Source organism: Geotrypetes seraphini, chromosome 11 (genome assembly GCF_902459505.1).
Source record: "Geotrypetes seraphini chromosome 11, aGeoSer1.1, whole genome shotgun sequence".
NCBI classification, from domain to species: domain Eukaryota; kingdom Metazoa; phylum Chordata; class Amphibia; order Gymnophiona; family Dermophiidae; genus Geotrypetes; species Geotrypetes seraphini.
Window position 1 is genome coordinate 10,084,157 of NC_047094.1, and position 25,865 is coordinate 10,110,021.

General features: G+C 45.1%; 1 protein-coding gene across 1 annotated transcript; it reads right to left on the reverse strand.

Moving 5' to 3' along the window:
* Window positions 1-1,714: 1,714 nt before the first annotated feature.
* Window positions 1,715-23,132, reverse strand: MED9 (mediator complex subunit 9). The gene is made up of 2 exons (XM_033962553.1): window positions 22,976-23,132; window positions 1,715-2,623 (listed from the first exon to the last, which is right to left on the reverse strand). The coding sequence occupies exons 1-2, from the start codon at window positions 23,071-23,073 to the stop codon at window positions 2,407-2,409; spliced, it is 315 nt and encodes a 104-aa protein (XP_033818444.1). The 5' UTR covers window positions 23,074-23,132; the 3' UTR covers window positions 1,715-2,406.
* Between the last annotated feature and the right edge of the window lie 2,733 nt (window positions 23,133-25,865).

Here is a 25,865-nt window from a genome sequence, read left to right on the forward strand (position 1 = left end):
CCAGCCGTTCTGTTGACTTGCTTGGAAAGCAAGAGTTCTGTCAAGGAATCTTTTGTATCAGCAGTTTTTTATTATCGAGAGGCTAAATATTTGTATTCTGCGTTTTGGCCTGGTGGAATAGTCCAATTTAAAATGGGCGACCAGGTATAGGGGGGATAAACCCAGAATGGATTTGAAACACAGGCAGGCAAATTTGAACAGCACTCTTGCTTCTAGGGGCAGCCAGTGGAGGTTTTGGTAGTAGGGGGTTATGTGGTCCCATTTTTTTATATTAAAGATCAGTCACACTGCTGAATTTTGCATGATTCGGAGTCTTTGAATGGTTTTCTTGAGAGACCCCATAGTGTTGCGAAGCCTTTTTTGATCAGTAGGTCTGTGTGAGAATCTTAGAGTGAGGTGACGGTCCAGCATCACTCCCAGGATTTTTATGGTGTCGACAAGAGGGAAGTTCTGTCCGTTCAGGGAAATTGAAGTGAAATCCCCCCTGAACGTGCAGTCTGGAATGGGACGGATTCATCGCAGCCACGCTGAAAATCATCCTCTCCATGTTACTGCAGAGCGCCATCAGAGCCCTTCCTCCCAAAAGTGGCACAGCCAAGAAGGTGCAGCTCTGCTCCGCCCAGGCCCAAGAAACTGGTTTGGTGGGGGAGCATCGCCATTGGATCCTCTCCTCTCATACATCGCTCCCCCCAAGGTAAGGAAAGGCCCTACACCTATGAAGCCCCCCCCCCCCTAAAACAGATCAGCCACCCTCACCAAGAAAATGGTTTGGGAGTCTGGGGGGGGTATCATGCCCCCTCTGAAGTCAGCCCTCCTCCACCACAGAGTGCCGTTGGACCCTCTCCTCTCATGCATCGCTCCCCCCAAGTTAAGGAGAGGCCCTACACCTATGAAGCCCCCCCAAAAAAAACTGATCAGCTACCCTCAACAAGAAAAAGGTTTGGGAGTCTGGAGGGGGGCATCACACACCCCCCCCTGAGGTCAGCCCTCCTCCGCCGCAGAGTGCCATTGGACCCTCTCCACTTGTGCATCGCTCCCCCCAAACAAGGTCAGGTGCTGCCCTACACCTATGAAGCCCCCGAGTCTGCTCCATGGCAGCCGTGAACCCACTCGGGGAATGGGTGTAGCACGATTCATAGCCACCATTTCAGCACTGAAACAACCGAAATGAATCGTCCTAGACCCACGCAGGCGGGGTTGGTCCTTGTGTGTGTGACTAACAAGCGAGTTGAATTTGTACACCGCCTAGAAGGCTGTTTGGGCAGTATAAGAAATTTTAAATAAACTTGAGACTTCCGTTAAAGCCTTTAGAGGAGAACCAAGCTTTCACCTGCTTCCTTCTTAAAATAGTCTGGGAGAGAATTAGGAAAAATCCTTTGATTCTTAGCACAATTTGTAAATATACACACACAAGTATAGACGATCCTTAGACTCAAAGGGAAAGCCAGAGAGCAGCTAAGGTCTTTGGCAGGAAATTCGGCCTTCCTTTCTGATTTCTAATCCAACCCAACAACTAAGCAGACTTTCCAAATGCTCTGTTTACATCAGCAGAACTAAAAGCTTTACTGAAATCCGTCTGGAACACGGAAGGTATATCCCGTTCTAATTCTGTACTCAAGGTACTGATTCTACTCAAGGTAATGATGTCACGCCTCCCTCAAAAGAAACATGAATGAACAACTTTCCCTGTGAAAAAGAATCACTTCAGGCAACATTTTTTTTTTCCATTTTATTAATAATTATAGGCATGAACATCTTTTAGAAGAAAAAAAATGTAGGAAGAGAGATATAAATAAAAAAGCAATAAGTCAAACAATGAATCGCATTTCGCTGGGTTCTCTGCCACTAAATATCAATTTGCACAGGTAAACTAAGGTAAAACAGGACAGGACCTCTGCTGCCTCCACCCCGGATGTTCCACAGAGCTGCCCAAGTCCAGTTCTCCTTTCTGATGGGGCCGAGCGCCATCGCAGAGGAAAGTTGCCCTTACGGTGCCAACCCCTGCCAGGCACAGAGTGGAGTGACGTTAGGTTTTTAAAAAAAGACTTCCCTGCAGCCTTCCTGGCCAGTGGGCATAAGGTGGTACAGGTACAATATCCAACATCCCAGAAAGTGAAATGTCTTTCAGTGCAGTAGTGCCAGGTCATGGTCTGTGCTTCATACTAGAGAATGACACGGGGACACATTTTCCCCCGTCCCCGTGAGTTTTGTCACTTTCCCTGTCCCATTCCTGTAAGCTCTGCCATAACCGCTCAAGCCTCGAACACTTATGATTTTAAAGTGTTTGAAGCTTGTCCAGACGAGGACAGAGCTTGCAGGAATGGGGCAGGGAAAAATGTGTCCCCCCCATGTCACTCTCTTAAGGTGTTCGTTGTACTCTCAATGGCAGGCCACAGGAACAGCGTCCTACTCCTTCGGTATCTCCAGCATGCAGAGGTTTTTGTACTTTTGCAGGAGTTGATTCTTGGTTCGCACTTGCTCCCGCAGGCTCTGCAGCTGCTGTTGCTGTTGCTCAGGGCTCCTGTCGATGCCAGGCATGGTGCCGATCAGTCTCCTCATCTCCTGGAACTTGTTCTTCAGCTCATTCAGCTCCTGGTGGACATCCTGGCTGTCCTTGTCCATGCTGCGTGGAGACAGAAGCCAGAAATGAGCATCTACAACTCAAGCCACAAGGAGACACGTTCCGTTACTTTATTATCTTGTGCAATGAGGTACCACCAGCGCTAACGGCAAGGCCACAAACGCTGGAAGCAAAGACACTCCAGTGGCTACAATAAAAAAGTGAAGCTTCTCAAACTGTCTCTCTGCAGTTAAGATTTTGGTTTCTAAAACATAGAAACCTGATGGCAGATAAAGGCCAAATGGCCCATCCACTATCTCCTCCTCTCCCTACTGGCTAAGGCTCTTAACACTTGCATCTCCTCTTCCTATAGGCTAAGGCTCTTTGCACTGCATTGTGAGGTCATAGAACGTTATGGTTATAGAAACATGATGGCAGATAAAGTCCAAATGGCCCATCTAGTCTGCCCACCCACAATAACCATTATCTCTTTCTCTCTCCGAGAGATCCCACCGATGGGAGCTCGACTCGGTTAGCAATAAGAATACTTCATAGAGAAAAGAAAGAGAAAAAGAATACCAAAAATGTAGGGAAAAGTTAATATGGGTGGTTTCCAAAGTAATTAGCAAACAAAATTGTCTTCAAAGCTTTCTAAAATGATAGAAGGGGGCTTAGTGACATCATCATTTCTTGTGTTACTTCTTAACATAATCTTACAAGAAGCTAAAAGGCAGAATAAAAACAGAAATATTTCTGTTTTTAGTCCATCTTTTGGCTTCTTTTAATATTTTATGGCGGTACCTTCATTTTATATCGGTTCTACTGTAGCGCAGTTGGTTTTAAATGGTTTTTTTTTTCTATTTTTGATTACGTGTTTAGAGCGTGTTGTGTTCAGTGATCACTAGCCAAGTGGCCCCTGAGGAAGGCGTTTGTTACACGCCGAAACTGGGATCCTGGCTGAGACCACTTGTTTTCAATACTCGATCATTGGTTGGAAGAGGAAAAAAAAAAAAAAAAGTCGCCTCCCTTGCCTTTCTATTCAACTTGTGCACGATTTTAACCAGGTTCTAGCCTATAGAAATCCTCAGGCCCAAAGCTGAGCATGAAGGTTTGTGTTACCAGAATCCTGGCACTGATTTCAAAAGAGCTGGTCAGGAAAACAAGAAACGGGTCATTATAAGTCTTCTTAACTCCTAAAGGGTGGCCTAGTTAGCTTCTGAAATACCACGTCAGCCTCAGACATAGCACCATGGTAGATTATACCCTCTCTTTTACTAACGCATAGCGTGGGTTTTAGCAGCAGCGGTAACTGTTCCGGTGCTCAAAGGTCTTCTATGAGCGTCGAAGCAGTTACCGCCGCTGCCACCTTTAAAACCCGTGCTATGCATTGGTAAACGAGGGGGTTAGAGGCTTCCCATCCACATACTTGGGAGACAGAACATTTCAGGGGGGGAGTTGTTGTTGGGGTTTTTTTTTCCTGTATGGGAACTGTTTCTGAAATATTTTTTATTTAGAAACTGTTTATTCAAGTCAAAAATGCAGACAACTAGAATTTTCACAGAAGAAATATTCAAGGCAAACAGACAATAAAGTTGACAAAAGCAAAACCCAGATCTTGGACTCTGATACACAGGATAATACAAACTAGAGAAAACTGACCCCAGGAAATCCACAGAGAAGAAAGTCCAAGAAAACACTGTGGAGTGACGATGATCCTGAGATGGACTTTAATAAAAGAATCAAACTTCCAAATGTACAATAAAACAATCCACATAAAAACCTGAAGGACCTAGTCCGCTGGTAGCGCAGGATAATACCCCCTAAAGACCCTCCCCGAATAGTAAGCTGACAATTGTTTAGAGAAGAGAGAAAATGAAAATTAGTGACTGAAAGAGTGACTCTCAGGAAGTTGTAAGGAGTTTAATGTCTGCCTGCAAAGTAGAGAGTTGTGCAGGGACAGAAATCCCACCCATCCCCGCCAGGATCCCACCCGTCCTCGTCAGAATCCTCTCCGTCCCCACCCATCCCCGCAAGGAATTACCTCCATCCCCGCCTGTCCCCATAAAAAGCAGCAATTAATTCTGACCAGATCATCAATTCCACAATTTCTTTTGCTGTTTTCCTTGTGGAATCTCTTTGGTGGAACCCTTTTTTTGTTTTCTGTTCAGGTAATTAACTTATAAACCCCCTCTTTTACTAAGGCTGACGTGTCCATTATATTATATGGACGAACCCTGCTTCCAAAGCCTTCCATCCCCGTGGGAGTCCCGTGGGTTGGGGGTGATTCTCGCGATCCCCGTTCCTGTGTAGACCTCTACTGCAAAGTTGATATGGAAGAGACTGCAGATAGGGATCCCATATGGCCAAGAAATTCTTCTTACGTTTGTTAGTACCCTTGGCATCCATCAGTTTTTGGATACTAATTCTCCATCCCCAGAATGAGGGATCCTGGGCTGACGTCCACTCCCTCAGGATGGCTTTCTGCCCCAAAATACTTAACTTCTGAACCCCCCAACCCCACTGGAACCCATCAAGCCCCACAAAAGTACCTCAAGAGAGACCGCCAATTTCCGGCCCAGAACTCTGGATAAATAGGCTCCCACCCGCTTCCAAAAAGTCCGTATTCCAGAACATTTCAGTTTCAAGTGAGTAAAAACACGTTATTTGCAGGAAAATTCTAATGTCAGATAAGGATCAGCGTGATTTAAAAATCCCCATCGTACATATGACGTGAAAACAGCAGTACAGCCAGAATGATCCAGCCCACCTGTTAACAGATGGAGCTCTGAAAGGCCCCTGAAACCCATTCAACAGGGCCAGTTATGCCTCCTAAGGAGGAGTGGGGAGGAAAGGGAAGAGATTAAGAACCCGGGAGGAAAGGTCCTTAACTTTATACAAATAAACGGCCTGGTGCATTTCCAGCCCACATCTGCAGCTTTAGTGCATGTTGATCTGGAGGGACTGCTCAGAGCAATCGCCGAGGAAGCTCTCTGGAGACACTCCCCTGGCTGCCTCCAATTCCCAGAGGAGTAATGTTGTTTGTTTGGTATTACTACTGTTTTGGTTTGTTTTAACTTAATGTTTATCAACTTTAGTGCACTCAAACAACATGTTTTGCTCTCTGGGCTGGCAAGAGACGCTACACGGCCCTAACCGTTGCTGAGCAGTGACACCTAGTGGCTACATTCAGGGAGCACATTTATATTTATTGATATTTCTTATTATATTATTGGCATTCTTTCCCATTTCTGGTTACTTGATTTTTTTTTGGAAACTGCGTTGATTGTGCTACCCAGTATAGCAAAGAAAGGGCACAGATAACATCGGCATGGGACACTTCAGAGCAGCTGCAATGAAGCAGACACCCTGAATCGTCCCAGACACAGGAGCAGGGAGAGGTGCCAGCAGATTGCAGATAGGGAGGGGAGGCATCGCTTGAGGTGTGCCGGATCGCGAATCGTCCCCTTCTGGGAAAGGTGCTGGTGGATCACAGACAGTGAGGATAGGGTGACGGAAAAATTTTTTGGGAAGGGTGAGAGGGCATCGTGCCCCACCCGACAAACACAATGCAGTCTGCCCTGCTGTAGCTCCCAGACCCATCAAATCTTTACAGCTGTTTCATCGCGGGATAACGGTTCAGTGCTGAACTGGCCGCGGTGAATCATCCTAGACCTGACAGCACGAGACAGACAACAGATGCAACTTTGTTAACCATCCAGCCACCCCCTAGAGCAGCACCAAAGGCTCTGGAATGAGAGGGCATAGGATGAAGTTAAGAGGTGACAGGCTCAGGCGTAATCTAACAGCGTGGAACAGTCTCCCAGAAGAGGTGGTGGAGACAGAATTTGTGTCTGAATTCAAGAAAGTGTGGGATAGTCATGTAGGATTTCTTTGAGAGAGGAAGAGATAATGGTTACTGCGGATGGGCAGACTGGATGGACCATTTGCCCTATTTCATGTTTCTAGGTTTCTATGACTTCACAATGCAGGTGCAAAAAAGAGCCTTAGCCTATAGGACGAGGGGATGCAAATGTTAAGAGCCTTAGCCAATAGAGAGAGGAGGAGATAGTGGATGCTGCGGATGGGCCATTTGGCCTTTATCTGCCATCATGTTTCTATAACCATAAAGTTCTATGACCTCACAATGCAGGTGTAAAGAGCCTTAGCCTATAGGAAGAGAAGATGCAAATGTTTAAGAGCCTTAGCCAATAGGGAGAGGAGGAGAGAGTGGATGCTGCGGATGGACTATTTGGCCTTTATCTGCCATCATGTTTCTATGTTCCTATAGTTGTATGACCTCACAATGCAGGTGTGAAGAGCCTTAGCCAATAGGGAGAGGAGATGCAAATGTTAAGAGCCTTAGCCAATAGGGAGAGGAGGAGAGAGTGGATGCTGCGGATGGACTATTTGGCCTTTATCTGCCATCATGTTTCTATGTGTGTGAACAGATGGGTCTTGATTAATTTGGCGAATCAAGCTTGGTGGAAAGGGAACTGAATTCCAAAGAGAAGGTACAACGAAAAACAAGGCACCCTGACATGAAAATTCAAAGGATGCTCTAGAACCAAAGGGATACTATCCCCAACCAAATATAATATATTCTTCTGCTCAGAGTCTAAAAATCTGTTTTCAATTATAAGTATTCTAAGCCACCAAAAATGTTTTAAGACCGTTTAAACAGTAAATCTATGAGCCTCAGCCCCACCACTCCAACGCATCAAATATCTTTCATAGCGGTGAGCTTTATGTGGCATTTTCCTCATCGGCTCTTTCTTTAAGTCATTTTAAAGTGCTTCGTGCTACAATTACTCTGCTCATACCTCAAAAGTGCTTAGTACTTAATCGGTTGATCTTTAACAAATTTCATGAAGATTTTAAAGAAATATAAATACTTAAAAACTTAGCTTTATATAGTTGCACGGTGCATTTTAAAATGACTTAAAGAAAGAAAAAACAATTTAAATAGTAAGAGCGAGCCGATGAGGAAAATGCCACAAAGTTCACCGCTATGAAAGATCTTTGATGCGGTGGAGTGGTGGGGCTGAGGCTCATAGATTCACTGTTTAAAAAGTCTAGAACCAAAGGAAAATGAAGAGAATGATCATTGAAGCCAAATAATCTGCCTTACCCAGAGGGCTCTGGAGCCAGGGTTAATATCTTAAATTGGACTCTATATTGACTGAGCAGTCAATAATGTCGTATTAGGAGGCAGGTGGTAGGATTGTTATCTGCACTGCAGTCTTCTAAATGGTTTGAAGCTTCTTTAGCAGATACAAAGGCAGAGCAGCATACATAAAGGTGATGTGATCAGGGCATGGGTTTTTTGGATACTGATTTTTTGGACATCCTTTCTTGTTTATATATATATATGTAAATTATGTCATCTCTGTTCTGTCTGGATTATTATGGATGTATTTTGTAACCCGTTCTGGGCTCCTTTGGGAGGACGGGCTCAAAAATTGAATGAATTAATTAATTAAAGCACTCTTATTGGCATGCAAAGCTGTTCTCTGTGGCGGCTACTGATTGTCCTAGCAGCCACCCAGAACCCTATGCAAATGCATCGCTAGGAGCTCATTAGTATTTAAATGAGCTCTCCCAGCGATGCACAAAAGGAAACACCCCCAGCACCGAATAATCAGTGCAGAAATGGAGAGGCCAGTGGCTGCACACGACACACATACAGCAGCTGCACCCATTAAATAAAAATTAATTCACCGCCCCTCCCACTTTACAAAGTGCCGTACGACCCAAAGCCCTTTAACTCCCTCCCACCAAGTCCGCAAAGACAGCCCCACCCTCTTCTCCTCGCGCTGAGCCCATCCACCCCCCAAATAAAACCTGGTGATCTAGTGGGCTGGGGTCGGGTTAACCTCTTCCCCCCACCCCCCCGGTACCTTTTTCATGAAGAATGGCAGGAGGGAAGCAGACTCCCTCCTGTCTCAGGCCCGCCTCTTCAACATGGTGGCCCTGGCAGTTCCTCTCCCTTTTACTGGGGTTGCTCCGTATGAAGAGCATGCGTATAATTTGCATGCTATTCGTGCTATGCGTCACCCGGCCCAGAAAAATCCCTCCCACCACGGGATTTGTTTTTTAATAGTTGGAGCTTTACGCATCATCTCTTTTCCTCGACTATTGCGCTTAGGGTCACGCCACACAGGCTGGGGTCACGCCTGCCTTAAGGCTCTAAACCCAGACAGCTTTGCAGGATACGCATGAGATAACATGCCCACTGTACGCAAACCTCATTGTGAAAATCCTGAAAACCTGACTGACTGAATGTGTCCACCTAGAATTGTATTTAAGTGCTAACTAGAGATGTGGAGTCGGAAGCAATTTGGGGTGGAGTGAGTCAGTAAAAATGTACCAACTGACCCCGGCTTGAAAATAAAAACTTGTAACAGCATATGGCTATTTTCATTTGACAAAATTTTTTTCAGGCTCTTTATTCAAATTTCAAATACAGTGGTGCCTCACACAACGAACTTAATTGGTTCCAGGAGCAAGTTTGTTATGCGAAAAGTTCGTTATGTGAAACGCGTTTTCCCATAACAATACATGTTAAAAAAAATAATTCGTTCTGTAGCATAAAATATGCTAAGATGACATAAAAAAAGATAAATTTTTTGTTATTATTTTTATTTAGATACATCTAACAACATAATTGTTTTTTAAAACAACACACATTTTTTAAATTTAAAGACAGACTAAGTAGAGTCTAATTTTACAGTGAGAGAGGGCAGTCTCAGCGGCAAAAACTGGGACTTAACTGTTCATTTTTTTTTTTTTCTAGCATCGGGGAAGCGGCGAGAGTAGCTCCGCCCCCCCCAACGCATCAGCAGTAGGCGCCGGGCCCCTGCGAGCCGACGGTCCGCCACTGCACAGGGAGCCAGGCGGAGAGAGGGCAGTTAAGCGCAGTGCCTGCGCGGAAGGATGCAGCTCGGGCGACTTCGTTGTGTGAAACGAAGTTTGTTGTAGGAAGCAAGACATGAAGTTCGTTGTGCGCAGCGTTCGCTGTGCGAGGCGTTCGTTATGCGAGGCACCACTGTATATATATTTTGTGGTTTATTAGTCCTAATTTTGTACAGAAATATCCTATGTTTCTGTAATCCAATTTCTCTTTGATTTACTGTACATCGTGGGAATCAGAGTCAAACTAGACAAATTTTTCCCCGTCCCCATGGGAACTCATTTTATTTATCCAATTTTCTATCCAATTCTCCCAAGAGAGCTCAGAACGGTTTACATAAATTTATTCAGGAACTCAAGTATTTTTCCCTGTCTGTCCCGGTGGATCTCACGATCTATCTAATGTACCTGGAGCAATTGGGGGATTAAGTGACTTGCCCAGGGTCACAAGGAGCAGTGTGGATTTGAACCCGTAACCCCAGGGTGCTGAGGCTGTAGCTGTGCCACACTCTCCCTGCGTTCCGTCCCGGCAAGTTCTTTTCCTGCCCCTGCCCCATTCCTGCAAGCTCCGCCCTCATCTGCAGAAGCCTCAAACATTTTAAAATCATAAGCGCTTGAGGCTTGTGCAGTTAAGGCAGAGCTTACAGGAATGGAGCAGGGACAGTGACAAAACTTACGGGAACAGGACGAGGAAATTGAGTTCCTACGGGGACAAATTTGGCCCCGTGTCATTGTCGAGTACCAATTCCACATCCCCTAGTATTTCTTTCACTGGAGGAGGAAAGCAGTGGATCAGTGTTTAGTGTAAGATTGCTGGTTAAAATGCAAGCTCATCTCTGCCAAGGCTCAAGAGGTTGCATAGCATTGCTGGGAGTGGATGGCTACAGCCTCAGCACCCTGTGGGTTTGAATCCCGCACTGCTCCTTGTGACCCTGGGCAAGTCACTTAATCCCCATTGCCCACCGGGACAGTTAGGGAATAATGCTCGATTACCTGAATAATTTGTAATTCGCATAGAATTTCAGAGAAGGCCGCAGAATATAAACTGGGAAAAGAAATAATGCTCAGCTTTGGCCCCCTATCAGACATTTGTAATCAGTTCTCAAGGTACCAGCTTTGAGACTTATAAATAGATTTTCATCTCACCGCTGTCAGCAGAAGAACATGTAGGTAGGATTTTCTGCAGAAAGCTCCGACAGGCTCACGACAGTATGGAATGTGAACATCTGATACAGGATGTCTCAGATTCTTCCCCATGAATATGACTCTCGAGCCTACGCAAAGCTTAGCTCTGAACAACTCAGGCCCAGGGGTTTTTTGTTTTTTTTTTCATACATCTAATTTCAGTCACCTGCAACACCCTCACTCTCCATGTGCCTGCCCATGTTATTAAGGAGGGACTGGTCACGCCGGGTCCAATTGAGCAAGGTGTGCTCCAGGGAACAATAGCACACCCTTCTGGTCAGCCTTGGGATGCAATGAATAGCAACTTTATTAATCAGCAGACTGCTTTGCAACAGATTTAGAGACAAATTTTTCCCCGTCCCCACGAGTTCTTTTTCTGTCCCTGCAAGCTCTATCCTCATCTGCACAAGCCTCAAACACTTTAAAATCATAAGTGGTTGAGGTTTGTGCGGTTGAGACAAAACCTGCGAGGACAGGGAAAAATTTGTCCCCATGTCATTTTCTACAACAGATACATCACAGACCAAAGGGAAACCTGATTCCCTAAAATAAATCAATTTGTGAACAGATTTGCTGACCATTAAGATGGACCTCTCACCGGTGCAAAAATGGATCATTTCTTTACAGAAAGAACCTCCCTTCTCATTCTCAGAATTTTTGCATTACCAGTTTCTCTAATCTGGTCTTCCAGGCACAAAATTGCTCTCATTTAGGAATGACTCATATAGGAAGGTTACCCCTAGGGCAGGATAGAAAATTGTAAAGAAACTTGGAACATGAATGTTTCTGGACCAAGTACATGCAAACCTTTCTTATAGTTGACTGGGTATTTGATATACCACATAAACTGGACTGGCAGATAAATAAAAAACAAACAAACAACCCGACAGAAAGACTCTAAAACTGGCAAAATAGGAGCTTTGTAAGTCGGAAGCCCGACGTCCTAATGCCATGTACAGAACCATGGTGAGGCCTCACCTGGAGTACTGTGTGCAATTCTGGAGACCACATTACCGCAAAGATGTACTGAGAGTTGAGTCGGTAAAGCGAATGGCCACCAGGATGGTTTCCGGGCTCAAGGATCTCCCGTACGGAGAAAGGCTGAACAAATTGCGACTATACTCTCTCGAAGAACGTAGGGAGAGGGGAGACATGATTGAGACATTTAAGTCTATCACTGGTCGTATCAAGGTGGAAGAGGATATGTTCTCTCTTAGGGGACCCTCGACCACAAGAGGGCATCCGCTAAAAATCAGGGGCGGGAAGTTTCATGGCGACACCAGGAAGTATTTCTTCACCGAAAGAGTGGTTGACAATTGGAATGAGCTTCCAGTGCAGGTGATCGAGGCCAGCAGCGTATCAGATTTTAAAAACAGATGGGATGCCCAAGTCGGATCTCTAGGAGGGTAGCGTTAAGGGGATGGGTCATCAGAGCACGATATCTCAAAGGGTAGCTAGGAGGGAGGGTCAATAGAGTGGGCAGACTTGATGGGCCTTGGCCCTTTTCTGCCGTCACTTTTCTATGTTTCTATAATATGATTTCAGAGGATTCCAGTAATCTGTTACTTTTACCAATCAAACAGCCAAGATACCTGAGGATTGAAAGGGGACTAATTTTTAGGACTCACAGATCTGGGTAAAATGCTTGAAGCTATACTAAAAACAAAGTTATTGACCATAAATACATAGAGCTTAATGGTCGGTCAGAATGGATTCAGCAGGGAAAGTCTTGCTTTATCACTGTATTAGATTTTTTTTTGGAAGGTCTAAACACACAAGCGGATAATGGTGTGCTGTTTGGTACAGTACATTTGGCATTTCACAGAGTCCCTCATGAAAAGCACCTTAGAAAATTAAGGGGTCGTGGGATAGGCGGCAATGCCATACTGGGACAGACTGAAGATCCATCAAGCCCAATATCCCGTTTCCAACATTGGCCAACCCAGGTCACAAGTCGTAAAACAGATTTTATGCTGCTTATCCTAGGAATAAGTGGTGGATTTTCCCAAGCCATCTCAATAATGACCTATGGACTTTGAAATTATCCAAACCTTCTTTAAACCCTGTTAAGCTAACCGATTTCACCACATTCTCTGGCAATGAATTCCAGAGTATAATTACACATTGTGTGAAGAAATCTTTTCTCCGGTTTGTTTTAAATCTACTACTTAGTAGCTTCATCGCATGTCCCCTAGTCTTAGTATTTTTGGAAAGAGTAAACAAGCGATTCACATCTACCCTTTTCACCCCACTCATTATTTTATAGCCATCTCTTCTCCAAGCTGAAGAGCCCTAGCCTCTTTAGCCTTTCCTTATAGGGAAGTTATTCCATCCCTTGTATAATTTTCATCACCCTTCTCTGTACCTTTTCTAATTCCTTTTATCTTTTTTGAGATAAGTGACCAGAACCTCACACAGTATTTGAGCGATCCAAGGGCATTATAACATTTTCATCTTTGCTTTCCATTCGTTTCCTAATAATTCTTAGAATTCTATTTGCTTTCTTAGCCGCTGCCGCTCACTGAGCTGAGGGTTTCAACGTCAATGCTCCACAAAGCAAAGGGTCAGGAACAGAGTGCTCCAAAGGTCTGTGTGCTGTATATCATAAATAATCTGGAGACAGGAGTGGAGAATGAGATGATCAAATTTACAGATAACACAAAATTATCCAAAGTCATTAAAATGGCTGAGAGACTGAGCATCTAAATAGCAGATCAAATTTAATGTAAAAGAAGGTAACGCACATATAGAAAAATAATCTTAACTACAGATATAAAGTACCAGGTTCTGATTTAAGAGTCAAAAGCAAACCAAGTGGGGAGTGGGATAGAACGCGTCACCCTTGAGACAAACGATCTTTATTTCCCCAAATTATAATACATGTAAAACCACATCGATAAAAAGCCCCATAAATGAAATGTCCTATGTTGGAGGGAATCGGTCCGTGTTTCGGCCACCAGACGGTGGCCTGCCTCAGGGGTGCGATTTTGGGTCCACTAGGTGTCACTCCAGTGCTGGGAATTAGAGAATGACACGGTGACAAAATTCATCACCGTCCCCGCAGATAACCGCGGGAAACCATCTTCATGTCATTCTTTAAGGAGAGAGGGAAGAATCAGAGTATGAATGGCCACAACCACTGACCCGCAAGCTTTGCTTTGAAGAATGCTGGTGTAGAAGGACTGAGGTTGAAACAGACACTACAGAATGACAGTCTCTGGTATCCAGAGCAGATATTGTGATGTCATAATGCCTCATTCCACCAGTGCCTAAGAGCCAATCACATCAGTGATGTCACAATGGCTTCATTATCCTTGGCTCCCAAAAGAATCAGAGTATGAATGGCCACAACCACTGACCCACAAGCTTTGCTTTGAAGAATGCTGGTGTAGAAGGACTGAGGTTGAAATAGACACTAGAAAATGACATGGGATTATTTCCCGTGGTTATCCACGGGGACAGGAACGGTGATGAATTTTGTCACTGTGTCATTCTCTATTGGGAATACAAACTTTAAAAATAAAACCTGAAACATCTGCTGGACTCTTAGAAGAATCGAAACCAGGGTACACAAAGGTCTCCCGACAGTTCCTTTTAGAGTCCTGCAGACATTTCAGGTTTTATTTTTAAAGTTTGTATTCCCAGTGACACCTAGTGGACCCAGAATCACATCCCTGGTGGCCGAAACACAGACCAATCCCTCCAACACAGGACATTTCATTTATGGGGCTTTTTAGTGATGTGGTTTGAGGAAATAAAGATCGTTTTGTCTCAAGGGCGACGCGTTCAATCCCACTTGTTTTTCTTTCGTTTGATTTAACGTGGGGTTTCTGTTCCCTCTCTTTTTTCTATATCTGATTTAAGAGTCGTCACAAGGAAAACCTCTTGGAGTCATTGTCAATATATTGACATTTCTAGCTCCGTGTGCTGCAGCTGTCAAAAAAACAAAGTTAGGGATTATCTGAAAAGGAATGGAGAACCTTGAGTACTGTGGACAGAATGGACGGGCTAAGCAGGTCTTTATCTGCTGACATTTATTATGTTAGAACCCGTAATATCTACATCTCAGCAGCCTCAGTTAAGTACCCCGAAGCAGAGGAGCGGTTTCAAGCAAGACATTATGAAAATAGCAACAACATGACAGTTGATTGACCAAGAAAGCTACATTTAGGGGCTTGACCCTGGTTGGTGGTCTTTCCATCGAGAACAGTTCTGAGCACCTTTTTCCAGTTGACAAGGAACGAGTCAGAGTGTTCTTTAAGGGGTGCCCTGGTGTGTTAGTCATTTTCCCAGTTGCATTATTTGGGGATTTATTATGTTACTATTGTGCCACTAGAAAAAAGGTGGAGAGAAGGGGAGAGATGAAAGGATTATCCTTCCCCTCGCTAAAAGGCATTTCCCACACAGGAAAGCTAGGGACTTCCCTCCACTTCAAAATCACTGAGCTCTGGAACAACCTTACCTCCCCTCTTCGGAACTTGAGCTCTCCAAGTTTTCCGCAAACATCTGAAAACCTGGCTTTTCTCAAAAAATGTAAGTCTCCCTCCAACTTAGGAATCAAGGAAACTCTTATATCTTGGCATCCCAAGTCCTCTAAATTTTCTTCACACTTCTATCTCTAACCCTCTGTTGTAGTTCCTTCCTATTTCTCCTACTGTAAACTGCGTTGAGCTCTACGAACGTGGAGATGATGCGGTATACAAACCTAAGGATTAGATTAGATTAGATTAGAATGAGAGGCTAACTAGTTAGAGCTTTTCAGCTTCGAGAAAAGATAACAGATGGGACATGGAAAAAGTTTATAAAATCAGGAGTAGGGTAGATTAGTTCAATTGGGAATGGTTAACAAAGCAAGAGGCTGGAGCATAGGAAACAGAGAGTGGGGGTAAATGGACAATACTCGGACTGGAAGAGCGTCACCAGTGGGGTGCCGCAGGGCTCGGTGCTTGGACCAGTGCTCTTTAACATCTTTATAAATGATCTGGACATAGGTACAACGAGCGAGGTGATTAAATTTGCGGATGATACAAAGTTATTCAGAGTAGTAAAGACGCAGGGGGGATTGCGAAGATCTGCAACGTGACATAATCAAGCTCGAGGAATGGGCATCGACATGGCAGATGAGGTTCAACGTGGATAAGTGTAAAGTGATGCATGTCGGTAACAAAAATCTCATGCACGAATACAGGATGTCCGGGGCGGTACTTGGAGAGACCTCCCAGGAAAAGGACTTGGAAGTTCTGATCGACAAGTCGATGAAGCCGTCCACACAATGTGCGGTGGCAGCAAAAAAGGGCAAACAGAATACTAGGAATGATAAAGAAGGGGATTATGAACAGATCAGAGAAGGTTATCATGCCGCTGTACCGGGCCATGGTACGCCCTCACCTGGAGTACTGCGTCCAGCACTGGTCGCCGTACCTGAAGAAGGACACGGTACTACTCGAAAGGGTCCAGAGAAGAGCGACTAAGATGATTAAGGGGCTGGAGGAGCTGCCGTACAGCGAAAGATTAGAGAAACTGGGCCTCTTCTCTCTTCAACAGAGATTGAGAGGTGACATAATCGAAACATTCAAGGTACTGAAGGGGTTAGACTTAGTAGATAAGGACAGGTTGTTCACCCTCTCCAAGGTAGAGAGAACGAGAGGGCACTCTCTAAAGTTGAAAGGGGATAGAGTCCATACGAATGTAAGGAAGTTCTTCTTCACCCAGAGAGTGGTGGAAAACACCCTCCAAGGATTCAAGACAAAGTTAGACAAGTTTCTGTTGAACAAGAACGTGCGCTGGTAGGGCTAGTCTCAGTTAGGGTGCTGGTCTTAGACCAGAGGGCCGCCGCTTGAGCGGACCGTTAGGCATGATGGACCACTGGTCTGACTCAGCAGTGACAATTCTTATGTTCTTATGACACTCCATGAAACTAATGGCCAGCAGACTGGAAACAAATCTATGGAAGTTTTTTTTATGCAGGGCATAATTAAGCTGTGGAATCTATTACTGGAGGATGTAGTCAAACAACTGAACAAGTTCCCAGAGGAAAAGTCCATAAACAATTACACTGTGCGACAAATTTTAACTTTTTTTCTGGGGCAAGAAGAAAATCAGGTTTACTTTATACAATTTGACCTCCAGTGTATGAAAATAGCCGCAGTTTTCTCCTATCACGTGTAGTTTTTGAGTAAATCGCAAATATTTATAGCGTGAGAAGTCATAATGTAACGCATTGCGCCGATTTAAGAGTTCCTATAAATATTACTTTCTAGAATCGTTTTGCTGTTGAAGTGCGTTTATAAACGAGATTAGGAGCGTCTCTAATTAATGTCCAACAATAGTCGGTCAGCATTGATGAATTCCCTCTGCCCCGATATCGTTTCTCCGTTGGAGCAATGTCCTGGTGAAACCTTTCCCCGTGCTCATCACTGACACTACCAAGATTATTGGGGGGGGGGGGGGGAAATCCAGACGCGAGTGGAGAAAATGAATTTTTGTGACATGTTGCATTTGAGATCACAGAATGCTTTAAGCATCGTCTCCACCATTTGGACATCGTATTTGCCAGAACATTCTCGACTGCATTCTTCAATGCTATCCATACACTTTTCTCACTTTGGCTTAAAAATCTAATTTGAGGCAAACTGTTTAATATTTCACAGACTGTTATAACATTTACTCCAAGCATTAGAAAATATAGCAAAAATGTTAATTTTTGCATTATAATGCTCTTTTGCCAAAAAACTGAGGGTTATACCAAAAAAATTAAGGTTAGTTTTGAATTCAGCAACCCCAAATCACTATAGAACACCCACTATAATTCATGCCCCAAAACAGGGCAGGATTAATTCATCGAGGGCCCCTAGGCACACAAGAACACTGGGCCCCCTACCCCACCCCACCCCACGATGTGCCCAGGCAGAAACAGGAAGCTGCGTCAGAGGGAATCTTTGGGCAAGCAGCACCGCTTGCAAAATTACAGCTCTCGTTGCCTTTTTTACCCGCGTTGCTTGCTTGTCTTACTTTCTGTCGATGGGGGAGGCCCGCGTTGCTGATCGGGGGGAGGGGAGGGCCCACGTTGCCAATCGATGCTGGAGGGACCCATCGCCATTTGGAAAAAACAATGTTGAAGCCCTCCTTCATCGGGCCCCCCTGACCATTTCGGGCCCTAGGCACGTGCCTACTGGGCCTATTGGTTAATCCTGCCCTGCCCCAAAACCTCTGTTGCACAGTGTTATTAGTCAAATAGATGCAGGAGAGTCATTGCTTACCCTGGAAATGAACTTTGGGAAATAGATCTACTTTCTAGGATCTGCCAAGTAAGTGCTTACCTGGACTGGCCCAGTATGTCTTTTCTTATAACCCCGGGCACTCAGCCTGATCAGAACAGGATGAGAATGAAAAATGGCAAATACTTCATCACAGCAAGATTTACTTGTGGCTCCTACATCCTGGAAGAAGGATCTTTCCACTTAAAGATGAGAAACAAATCTAAAAATTGGTATGTATTCTTGCCTCTGGCATCTTGCCTCACTGAGTTGTATCTAGTCATCTCAGTTTCGAGTCAATTAGGTTCCAGTGCTTTTAGATCTAAAACAGAACTGGAGACGACTGTTTAAATAAACATTTGCCTGCATCTTGTACAAACAGACCCCCCTTTTTTTCAGATCATGGGACCTGACACGGTCCGGGTTTCGATCAACACGTCTTCATCAGAGTTCCCTAGGTATGGCAGTCCAAAAGACTCGTAACAAATTTTGCCCGATTCTATAAAGACCAGAAAAGCATCTCAAAATTTGCAAAATTTGTTGCGAGCCTTTTCGACCACCATACCTAGGGACCCCTGATGAAGACGTGCTGATGGAAACATGAACCGTGTCGGGTCCCATGATCTGAAAAAGGGGGGTCTGTCTGTCTGTTTAAATAAATATTTGTCTGCATCCTGTACAGTCGTCTGCAGCTCTGTTTTGTTTTGGACCATGGACAGTATTATGCTCGGTGGAATTTTTTTCCATGTGCATGTATTCATATTCTTGCCTGTGTGGTATTATAAAACATTCTTCATCATAGTGGAAATGGTTTTTCTGCCAAACAGCGCAAGTATAACCTTCACCTTCCTATAATGCATCAAAACTTATTTTGGCTCTCATTTTCTCTGATCACAAAAACAACCAACAAAAAAAAAAAAAAAGGGCCAACAATCAACACAAATAATACGATTAAAGAACATGACAGAGGCCATGAATCAGAAACACAGACATCACTTTCAGGCTTCTTGGAAATCATGGTCCCCTCCTTGCATCTTACTCATGCCAAAAGCACTTGAAACCAGTGTATTTTTACAATTTCTGCTAAATCCGCCTTCTCGTCAGGGCTCCTTCCTAAGAAACAGGGTCTTGAATCAACATAAGTGTTCAAAGCTATGCGCAATTTTGTTGCCATGGATACAAAATTCAATACACACTCGTAGGGGGGAAAATCATTCACATTAAGGTGCAGAGAATACCGAGGCATGATCTTGGCCCTGAACCCCTACACTCCCAGTCTCTGCTCCACCACGCCTCCCTCTCTCCCTTATCAGCCCTGTCCGGGAGGACCACCAGCCAGTCAGGTTTTCAGGGAGCAGATTTGCATGTCTGTAAATGCAAATCTCTCTCATGCATATTCATTGGGGCTATCCCAAAAACCTGATTGGCTGGCTGTCCTCCAGGACAGGGCTGGGAATCACTGTTATAGATTGGGGGTGTCCAACCTCGGCCTGCGCCAAGTCGGGTTTTCAGGATTTCCCAAATGAATATGCATGAGATCTATTTGCATGCAAATTCACTGGGAAATCCTGAAAATCCGACTGGATTGCGGCCCTCAAGGACTGACAAAGGACAACCCTGTTCTAGACTGAAGTGTACAAGGACCCCCTGTGAAAGGGCACAAGCATAAAGCTGGCAAAGCATGTCTACCTAAACAGAACAGCCAGCTCCAAACCAGGTGTTCTCATCCCTCTTTACAGTCTGGTGTCAAGCTGCCACCCGCAATAGTAGGAAACAAACAGTGAAGGAGACTCTGATGCCCAATCACTTTTAGGCGGTATAGAAGAATAAAGTTATTATTATTATATAGCAAGACTCTTTTTTTATTTTTTTTCAAATAGCAAAATCAAAAAATTTGTATGTATCCGTATGGAGCTAGGGTCACCCCAAAAAAGAGACAACAATTTTTATTGTTACGTCCTCAAGTTCTACAGCTGGGAGCAAAATATTTCCTCAGATACCCGTGTAAATGTTTAATTATATTTCAAGGAATCAGATATGGGTTTTTTTGAGCCTGCTCAATTAACTAAATTTATTTCAGGAAAAGCAGTGGTATCCCTCAAGTACTCCCTCTAAGGTTTAGCTATGCGCTTAGATTTAATTTAGAATATTGGCTGGGTTCCATATCAGGCACCAGTTTCCTTGAGTTGATATAAAGCAGTGGTCTCAAACTCGCGGCCCGCCAGGTACTATTTTGCGGCCCACAGTCTGTATTAGTGCTGTCTGTACTAGTGCTGCCCACTCTTTGCAGCGTCCTCCGGCTTCCCCCCTGGCCTCCCGCTCTTACCTTCAGATAATTACCGCAACCTGCAGAGAGATTCGTCGGTGCTGTAGCGATCCTTGCAGGCTGCCGTCGTTCTCAGCAGCATGTTCCCTCTGCCGCGATCCTGACCCTGAAGTCAGAAGAGAGGCAGGACCGCGGCAGAGGGAATGTGCAGCGGAGGCCAATGGCAGCTTGCAAGGAACGTTACAGCACCGGCAATCTTCTCTGCAGGCTGCGGTAATTAGCTGAAACTAAGACCGGGAGGCAAGGGGTGAAGCTGGAGGACGCTGCAAAGAAGGGAGGAACATGCAGGCCTTTGGGGGGGGGGGAAGATTTATAAACTATAAAGAGTTTAACCTCATGCAAAATTGTCATTTCTTTAATAAGACATTAACTATTTTTTTCTGCGGCCCTCCAAGTACCGACAAATTCAAAATGTGGCCCTGCAAAGGGGTTGAGTTTGAGACCACTGATATAAAGTAATATGATTCTGTCTTTTTTTTTGTTTTGCTTTGTTAGCCCTCCTCCTGTATAGAGGACTAACTAGCAGGGTATATTATATTTAAGTTTCCTTCCAAAGGAGGAAGTTGCATACTAGAATTGCAGCCAGCTTTTGTTAAGACCGATGCATCGGCTTAAAGAGCTAGTTTTAATGCTTCCCATATTGGTTTCTGACCGCTTTGGAAGAATAGTACACAGAGCATTTTTCAGGTTTCAGACTCCTGAGGCAGGCCCATTTGGGAACCAGAGTCTCCTTCGCTGTTTGTTTCCCACTTTCCAAGTTTTGGGAAGTTGGCATCTCCTGTTCTTCTAAGGAACAGTCCATCTGGGCCATGAGAAAGTCAGGTCACCTGGACCAGGTCAGTCAAGAACTGAAAAGGGCATGAAAAACACTAAGAAAAAGAGCTAGAGCTACTGAAACTAAACCAAACGGTTCCAGAATTTTCTTTAAAAAAAAAATCCTGGTATAAGCACAGAAGATTCCTAGTCATGAAGCAAGAGATGAACTCATAAGTCTTTTTTATAAGTTCTACAGTACTTCTGGACACATGCATCATAATGCTTATCACTGTGGTGATAAGCGTTATGATACCATGTCATATATTGTGAAAAGCACAATAAGGTTCCATTCACTCACTGGGGAGCTCTGAAGGATTAAGTGACTAGTCCAAGGAGCAGCACCGGGATTTGATCTCACAGCCTTTGGGTGCAGAGGCAGCAGCCCAACCAGTGAGCCACAACCCAGGAAACAATGTGATCTGACAAAACTGCAGAGGTTCCCTTAACAGCAGATTGATACCAGATGCAATGATAAAGAGGAAAGTGAAAGCATTTTGAAGGTGCTGCACATTAATCCGTTTTAGATCAGATTCAGAAAAAGTGAATCCTTTTCCAATCCTGAGCATAGCTAAATCAGAATAGAAAATGGAGGAGCTAGTTAAAATTTGAGAACAAAAATTAAAAATACTCTTCCTCAGGGTTGGAAAAGGATTGGGAACCAGATCATCCAGGTGCCTAAAATTCACAGAAATAAATGAAAATAAGGCTAAAATCCTAAGCTGGTAAGTTATTTTGATTTAGCTCAGGGGGTTACTTTCAGCTACAATCGTTATTTCCCAGTCTTCAGAGGGCTTATGGTCTAAGGGGCCCTATTTATTAAAGGGGTTTCTTCCATTTTCTGTTTATGGGGAAAATGCTTAGGGGCCTCTTTACCAAAGTGGGATGTTCTACTCCAGGGATGACTCCCACCCATGCCAGGGATAACCATGACCTTCCCCCATCTGAGGGATAACTTCCGCCCATACCCTGGAAAATCAGGGGCGGGAAACTGCACGGGGACACCAGGAAATTCTTTTTCACTGAAAGGGTGGTTGATCGCTGGAATAGTCTTCCACTTCAGGTTGTTGAGGCCAGCAGCGTGCCTGATTTTAAGGCCAAATGGGACAGACACGTGGGATCTATTCACAGAGAAAGGTAGGGGAGGGTCATTAGGGTGGGCAGACTAGATGGGCCTGGCTCTTATCTGCCATCTATTTCTATGTTTCTATGTATTCAGGATGATTCCCACTTATACTATACTAAGGTTAATCCACCCCCTTTGCGAAACGCTCTCCTCCAGGGATGACTCCCACCCATACCAGGGATCACCAGGACCCTTCCCCCCCCCCCCCCCCCCCCCCCCCGCACAATGACTCCCATTCATGCTAGCGTTATTCTTCACCTGGATGCTCTTCTCCAGGGATGACTCCCACTATACCAGCTTTGACCATGACTATCCCCTGTGCGGGATGACTCCCACCTATACCAGGACCCTCTCCCCTCTACAGGAACATTCCCACTTATACTAGGGTTATTCCTCACCCCTTTGCAGGATGCTCTTCTCCAGGGATGACTCCCACCCATACCAGGGATCACCAGGACCCTTCCCCCCCTCTGCACAATGACTCCCACTCATACTAGGGTTATTCCTCACCCCTTTGCAGGATGCTCTTCTCCAGAGCTGACTCCCACCCATACTAGGGATAACCAGGACCAGGACCAGGACCAGGACCAGGACCAGGACCAGGACCAGGACCCTGCCCCTCCCCCCCCCCGCACAATGACTCCCACTCATACTAGGGATCACCTGCCCCCCCTCTGCACAATGGCTCCCACTCATGCCAGGAATGACCAGGGCTCTTCACCCCTTTGCAGGATGACTCCTCCCCCCCCCCCGAAATGATTCTCAGCCTGGGGATAAGCCCCCCTTCCCCAACGCCTTACCTCTTAATGATGTGGTGCACCAGGGGTAGGAAGGAGTAATCCTCCTCTTCTTCCTCCTCGTCCTCCGGCTCCTCAGTCGCGCTCGCCCCGGTCGCCATCTTCTCCCGCCCGGCCTTTGCGTCATCAAACGCAGCCCCTCGAGCCGGCTGGCGCCGACGCGTCCGCACGTCATCAAGAAGCGACGAGGGCCCGGCTCGGCCCCGCCTGTCCGAGGGGGGGGAGCTGAGTTTGGGTTCGAAAACGTTGTTCCCGTTTCACGGTGAGGTGCCCGCTTGAGTGAGGACCCGAATGCATGAATGTAAAGCGGTCTGAGGACCCCTGGGAGAGCGGTATAGGAAGGCACAAGCTAAAAGCAAGCCATTGGGACATCACCGACCAGGTTGGCGCTTAGGCATTGGTGGAAGGAGGCGTTATGACGTCACAGTTGGAAGGGTGGAAGGAGGCGTTATGGCGTCACACTTGGAAGGGTGGAAGGAGGCGTTATGGCATCACAGTTGGAAGGGTGGAAGGAGGCATTATGACATCACAGTTGGAAGAGTGGAAGGGGGCATTATGACATCACAGTTGAAAGGAGGCATTATGGCGTCACAGTTGGAAGGGTGGAAGGAGGCGTTATGGCATCACAGATGGAAGGGTGGAAGGAGGCGTTATGATGTCACACTTGGAAGGGTGGAAGGAGGCGTTATGACATCACAGATGGAAGGGTGGAAGGAGGCGTTATGACGTCACAGTTGGAAGAGTGGAAGGGGGCATTATGACATCACAGTTGGAAGGGTGGAAGGAGGCGTTATGGCATCACAGTTGGAAGGGTGGAAGGAGGCGTTATGACATCAGAGTTGGAAGGGTAGAAGGAGGCGTTATGACATCACAGTTGGAAGGGTGGAAGGAGGCGTTATGACATCACAGTTGGAAGAGTGGAAGGAGGTGTTATGACGTCACAGTTGGAAGGGTGGAAGGAGACGTTATGACGTCACAGTTGGAAGAGTGGAAGGGGGCATTATGATGTCATAGTTGGAAGGGTGGAAGGAGGCGTTATGGCGTCACACTTGGAAGGGTGGAAGGAGGCGTCATGACGTCACAGTTGGAAGGGTGGAAGGAGGCATTATGGCGTCACAGTTGGAAGGGTGGAAGGAGGCGTTATGGCATCACAGTTGGAAGGGTGGAAGGAGGCGTTATGACATCAGAGTTGGAAGGGTGGAAGGAGGCGTTATGACATCACAGTTGGAAGGGTGGAAGGAGGCGTTATGATGTCACACTTGGAAGGGTGGAAGGAAGCGTTATGATGTCACAATTGGAAGGGCCGCTTAAAAGTTCTCAACCCAACCAAGAAGAGAATGGGGAGAGTGTGGGGCAGTGATTAGAGTACATCTTCAGCACCCTGAGGGTTGTGGGTTCAAACCCACCCTGCTCCTTGTGACCCTGGGCAAGTCACTTAATCCCCCCATTGCCCCAGGTACATTAGATAGATTGTGAGCCCACTGGGACAAAGAGGGATACCTGTATGTAAACTGCTTTGAGTGTGGTTGTAAAACTACAAAAAGGCAGTATCCAAGACCCAATCCCTTTCCCTGATGTCATAATGCCTGGCAGAAACCCAAAGAGTAGCAACATTCCAGCGCTGAGATTGTGATGTCATCATGCCTCATTCCTCCAATGCCTAAGAGCCAACCTCATCAGTGATGTCACAATGGCTTCATTGTTCTATACTTGGCTCACTTCTGATATTGTACTGGAGGAGAGTCTGGCCCAGTGGTTAGAGCTACAGCCTCAGCACCCTGAGATTATGGGTTCAAACTCACACTGCTCCATGTCACCCTGGGCAAGTCACTTAATCCCTCCATTGCCCAAGGTACATTAGATACATTGTGAGTCCACCGGGACAGACAGGGGAAAAATGCTTCAGTACCTGAATAAATTCTTATAAACCGTTCTGAGCTCCCCTAGGAGAACAGTATGAATAAATCAATGAAATTAATAAATTAAATACCTACATGACATAAATTTGCATGAGGAGATTCTCTTTTATTTGACAGGAAACTGCAGAGTCTCAGGGCATAGGATGACATCAAGAGGTGATAGGCTCAGGAGTAATCTAAGGAAATACTTTTTATACAGAAAGGGTGCTAGATGCGTGGAATCGTCTCCCGGTAAATGATGTGGAGACAAAGATGGTGCCTGAATTCAAGAATGCATGGGGCAGGAGAAGATAGTGAATGCGGTGGATGGGCCATTTGACCTTTATCTGTCATCTTGTTTCTGTTTCTTTAATTGAAAGGAAACTCCAGAATGAGAGGGCACGGAGTTAAGAGGCGACAGGCTCAGGAGTAATCTAAGGAAATACCGGTCTACCTCCTTATTTGCAAGGGTTAAGGGCACAGCCCTTTCGTGAATCACTTTCTCTCTACATATTCATGGGGGTTTGAGGCTACAGGTGGGAAGCTCAAGTTTCAAGTTTATTAATAAATTTGAATCACTAAGCCTATTTGAATCACTAAGCGATGTACAAAATCAAAATAGAGTATAATAAAAAGAAACAAACATTTAACAGTGTACTTTCATCAAAAACAAACATGAGTTGGGAGGGAAAGAATAAAAGTTACAATTTTCAATTTAAGGTAGAAAAAATGGAAAAAAACAAGAGGGTAAGGGGTAGTTAAACCACAGCATGATTTAGAATCTCACTAAACATTTAAATATTAAAAGCATCTTTAAATAAATAAGATTTTAAAAGTTTTTTGAATATTGTAACATCTTTTTCGTTTCTAATATATTGTGGCAGGGCGTTCCACCATTGAGGTCCCATCACAGAGAATATGTCAGATCTTCTTGTTCCAATAATTTTCAGAGAGGGGACTGTAAGGAAATTTTGACCAGAAGAGCGGAGTGAGCG

What these genes read in the sequence shown, in the direction of transcription:
- MED9 (XM_033962553.1), bottom strand. Translation starts at nt 23,073, where the DNA reads ATGGCGACCGGGGCGAGCGCGACTGAGGAGCCGGAGGACGAGGAGGAA. An exon ending in GTGCACCACATCATTAAGAG is followed by an intron (nt 2,624 to 22,975) that starts GTAAGGCGTTGG and finishes GTCTCCACGCAG; the next exon opens with CATGGACAAGGACAGCCAGG.